The sequence below is a fragment of the Gigantopelta aegis genome, chromosome 12 (assembly GCF_016097555.1).
Source record: "Gigantopelta aegis isolate Gae_Host chromosome 12, Gae_host_genome, whole genome shotgun sequence".
NCBI lineage: Eukaryota > Metazoa > Mollusca > Gastropoda > Neomphalida > Peltospiridae > Gigantopelta > Gigantopelta aegis.
Window position 1 is genome coordinate 52,355,772 of NC_054710.1, and position 5,406 is coordinate 52,361,177.

Consider the following 5,406-nt stretch of genomic DNA (forward strand, 5'->3'; position numbering starts at 1 on the left):
GTTCACGACGCAGTTACATCCATCACACAGTTACATTCATGACGCAGTGACATGCAGCATACGGTTACGTTCATTACGCAATTACGTCACCACTAGATTACGTTCATGACGCAGTTACATCCACAAAAGTTACGTTCATAACACTTCTACTTCCACCACACGGTTACGTTCATCACGCAGTGACGTCCACCACACAGTCACGTCCATGATGCAGTGTTCGTGTTCGTCCATGGCACGGTTACTTGCACGACACGTTACATGGTTACATCCAAGAAACTGCTACGTCCATCACACATTCAAGTTCATGAAGTGGTTACGTTCATGAGACTGTCACATCCACAACAAGGCAATCTTCTTGACACGGGTTAGATTCATGGCACATGGCACATGACACATGACACGGTTACGTTCATGAGACTGTCACATCCACAACAAGGCAATCTTCTTGACACGGGTTAGATTCATGGCACATGACACATGACACATGACACGGTTACGTTCATGAGACTGTCACATCCACAACAAGGCAATCTTCTTGACACGGGTTAGATTCATGGCACATGACACATGACACATGACACGGTTACACCCACGAGACGGTCCATGACGCTTCAACATTTCAGACCTTTTCACAATTGACGTCATCTGTTTCGACGCTGTCCACCGAAATGATGATGTCGGTGGGGGGAGTTTTTTTACGTCGTGTGATGCACGAGATGACGACGCTGCAGATACACGACAGCAGGTACATCGCCCCTGCCATCATGTACGGCAACGTGTACGACTCGTCAATGGCGTACAGCTGGCCTGCAACGAAAACAACGTACACCGCAATTAACGAAAGAAAAAACAATATCTCACTAAGGCTAGGTGGTGTCTATGATTATTTCAACACTGTGGAAGGAGGAAATGGGAAGTGAGAGGGCAGAGAGAAAAAGAGGTGTGCGGGTGGGATAGAGAGAAATCAGAGAAAGACAAAGAAAAAGATGGAGAGTGAAAAAGAAAACAAAGAGAGAAGGGAAGAGGCAGAGAGAGAGAGAGAGAGAGAGAGAGAGAGAGAGAGAGAGAGAGAGAGAGAGAGAGAGAGAGAGAGAGAGAGAGAGAGAGAGAGAGAGAGAACGAGAGAAGAAAAAGACGAAAGAGAGTTAGGGTAGAAAAAGGGGAGGGGAAGAGACCGACAGAAAGAGATATATGAAGGTGATGTCATATTTAGCGCACTGCTGTGTTGGTTTTATATAATGATTGTCACACCACAGTGATCGTAATATATACTCTTCAAAAAAGTCGGGGACTCTAATAATCTAATAAGAATTTAAAATTGCCAAAATTGTAAGGTATATTAGCTGTGGGGAATTGTTATATGATAATAGTGAATTAACTGGGCAAACATTACAACCGGTAGTTCAGTATTACCAAAGATCTTGAAGGACGATTGGGGACAGAAGTGAAATTTGAAAGTTGACGGGGTTTTTTATCAGTAAATCGCAGATTCAAACAATAAAAATGACTTAAAACAAAACAATAACAACTATATGATCAACAGAATGAAAACGATTGACAGAAATAATGTTCTACGGTGATTAATGGACCTACTTGGAAATGGTCAAAATCGAGAACGACACCCCACGAACGTGTACGAGGCAACTGCGTGATGCATGTGCAAACTATGGAATGTGTTTCGATGTGTTGATAAACAGACCTGAACGTTCTTTACTACGATGTCTGTGGTCAAAACGTATGTTCGGTCTAATAGTTGATACTGTCACAGTGCTAAACTTCAACTTTATAACAATACGGATTATATCTTTAGTTTTACATGTGCATTAATTAGAATTAGTTAATTGGTAATCTGACGTCTGCCATGGTATCCACTTAGAGACATGCCAATGAAACCAATTGGTGTCAAGCACTAATTAAATATGTAACGAGCAATATAATACAAGGCAATTTAATTGTTGCCACGGATATTGCAGGCGTCTGAACGAGTACACTTGTCAACTGTATGTTACATAGATACGTGTTTAGTATGCGCCTTATAAATAAGGATAATTTACCCATGAAAGACAGACTTGGGGAGAACAGATACTGTGCACACGCCTTGAAGTTCTCTCACAAAGCACAAACTCTACTGGAAGATCCGAGAGACAGTTTTGTAACATAAGCAATGTCAACTCTATCGGGAGACCTGTGTGTTATTCACCCAAGAGCTCTGACTTGTATATTATCTGTATCACCATGACGTTAACTTATTAATCACGTTTCATGTTTGGAAAGTACTACATCAGTAGTTATACCCCCACTACTTACATCACCAACTTGAGATTTCTTCTCTTCCTTCATTTACATTCCGGTAAAACAAAACCAAGAAAAGATTTATGCTATGTTAATATTAACATTAATATTTCAGGTTCCCCTACTTTTTGTGAAGAGTATATTTACCACACTATTATACAGGTGATACAGAATTGATCATACTACCTTCAAGGTAATATCTTATGTATCATACTACTGTCGAGTCAATGTCGATGGTGGTATAATATCCATCGTAATGTTATGGTGATATCATATTTATCATACTATTGTCAAGTTAATGTCGATGGTGGTATAATATCCATCATACTGTTATGGTGATATCATCTGTATCATACTACCGTCAAGTTAATGTCGATGGTGGTATGATATCCATCATACTGTTATGGTGATATCATCTGTATCATACTACCGTCAAGTTAGTGTCGATGGTGGTATGATATTCATCATACTGTTATGGTGATATCATCTTTATCATACTACCGTCAAGTTAGTGTCGATGGTGGTATAATATCCATCATACTGTTATGGTGATATCATCTGTATCATACTACCGTCAAGTTAGTGTCGATGGTGGTATAATATCCATCATACTGTTATGGTGATATCATCTGTATCATACTACCGTCAAGTTAGTGTCGATGGTGGTATAATATCCATCATACTGTTATGGTGATATCATCTGTATCATACTACCGTCAAGTTAATGTCGATGGTGGTATGATATCCACCATACTATTATGGTGATATCATCTTTATCATACTACTGTCAAGTTAATGTCGATGGTGGTATAATATCCATCATACTGTTATGGTGATATCATCTGTATCATACTACCGTCAAGTTAATGTCGATGGTGGTATAATATCCATCATACTGTTATGGTGATATCATCTGTATCATACTACCGTCAAGTTAATGTCGATGGTGGTATGATATCCACCATACTATTATGGTGATATCATCTTTATCATACTACCGTCACGTTAATGTTGATGGTGGTATAATATCCATCATACTATTATGGTGATATCATATTTATCATATTACTATGAAAGATACCTTGTAGCTGATTTCCTCACTAGGACTGTCAGAATTACCAAATGTATGATATCCACTAGCCGATCATTAATAAATCAATGTGCAATAGTATCGTTTAACAAAACAATATTTGCAACTACCATGAAGGTGATATGATATTTATGTTACTGCACTAACCTGCGATGGGCGGGTCTACCATGCAGGTCATATGATATTTATGTTACTGCACTAACCTGCACTGGGTGCGTCTACCATGAAGGTGATATGCTATTTATGTTACTGCACTAACCTGCGATAGTCGGGTCTACCATGAAGGTGATATAATATGTATCGTACTGCACTAACCTGCACTGGGTGGGTCTACCGTGAAGGTGATATAATATTTATGTTACTGCACTAAACTGCGATGGGTGGTGCTATCATGAAGGTGATATGATATTTATCGTACTGCACTAACCTGCACTGGGTGGGTCTACCATGAAGATGATATAATATTTATGTTACTGCACTAAACTGCAAAGGGTGGGTCTACCATGAAGGTGATATGATATTTATCGTACTGCACTAACCTGCAATGGGCGGGTCTACCATGAAGGTGATATGATATTTATCGTCCTGCAGTAATCTGCAATGGGCGGGTCTACCATGAAGGTGATATGATATTTATCGTACTGCATTAACCTGCAATGGGCGGTGCTATCATGAAGGTGATAAATTTATCGCACTGCACTAACCTGCAATGGGTGGGTCTACCATGAAGGTCATACCCTGCACAAAGGCCACCAGTCCAAACGAGGCCGTCAACTGTTCTATGCCGAGCTGCTCCGTGAGAACAATTGTTCTCATTGACACCGCCACCGCTGAAAACACAAACAACAATTATTCTCATTGAAAGAAAGAAATCTCTTTTTTTTTTATTTTACGACGCACTCAACACATTTTATTTACAGTTACACGGCGTCATACATATGGTTACGGACCACACAGATCTTGAGAGAGGGCTATTCTTTTCGATCAGCAACAAGGCATATTTTATATGCACCATTCCACAGACAGGGTAGTACATACCACGGCCTTTGATATACCAGTCGTGGTGCACTGGCTGGAACGAGAAATAGTCCAATGGACCCACCGAAGGGGATCGATCCCAGACCGGCTGCGCATCGAGCGAGAAGTTTACCACTGGGCTACGTCACGGCCCTAGTTGTCATTGGCTCGTGGAAACTACAGGGGATCTGGCTGTACGAACACACCGCAGACGCCATCTGATGATGATGAAGATGATGACATTGTCGAGATTTACCCCCACCCCCCATCGAAATACCCTGTAGCCGCATCATCTTCTTCATTGCGTCCTAACCGTAGTCATAGTAACCCATTAGCCGACAACAGCTGCCGTTTGATCGTTGTGTTGTGGTAAAAAAAAAAAAAAAAAAGTCATCGTTCATTATCGCGCTCTCGTAATGTGAAACACAGGCAAGCGCCGTCTGGGCAAATCAGCGGGTTCTACTGAACCAACTCAATTCACACTGTCAATGATGTTAACTTCTTTCTTTCTTTTTTTCTTTTTTTTGGCGGGGGGGGGGGGGGGGGTTACACCACAATTGGATAAAGGCCGTGGTATGCCCATTCCTGTCTGTGGGGAAGTGTAAATAAAATATTCCTTACCTCATTAGGAAAAATGTATCGGGTTTTCTTTGATGACTGAGACAATAAAATCAACCTCCACTGAGGGGATTCGAACCACGGACTCTCAATACGATAGTCCAGCGCTCTACCAACTGAGCTAACAAGGAAATTACCACTAGCTACTCCCAGTAGGAGCATTTTATACCAACACTAATACATGACTACGAGTCAAAATTACGAAATGTTTGACATCCAATAACCGATGATTAATTAATCAATGTGCTCCAGTGGTGTAGTTAAAAAAAAAAAAAAACGTCTTCTCACATGCGGCACAGTGTTACCGTGCATCGAAATGCAAATAGTGACTGGTAACCCATGTAGAGTTTACCATAAATTACGGGCTCATTTCTCAAAACATCGTAAGT

General features: G+C 40.7%; 1 protein-coding gene across 1 annotated transcript in view; it reads right to left on the bottom strand.

The window, feature by feature from the left end:
- LOC121386289 (monocarboxylate transporter 9-like) overlaps window positions 1-4,206 on the bottom strand; it is a 4,637-nt gene extending 431 nt beyond the window's left edge. Inside the window, exons 1-2 of the mRNA XM_041517140.1 lie at window positions 4,087-4,206; window positions 1-807 (exon numbers count right to left, since the gene is read on the bottom strand). The exon at window positions 1-807 is cut by the window's left edge and continues 431 nt beyond it. Coding sequence (XP_041373074.1) covers window positions 620-807; window positions 4,087-4,198 — 300 coding nt within the window. The 5' untranslated portion in view covers window positions 4,199-4,206 and the 3' untranslated portion in view covers window positions 1-619. The remainder of the gene's footprint in view (window positions 808-4,086) is intronic.
- Between the last annotated feature and the right edge of the window lie 1,200 nt (window positions 4,207-5,406).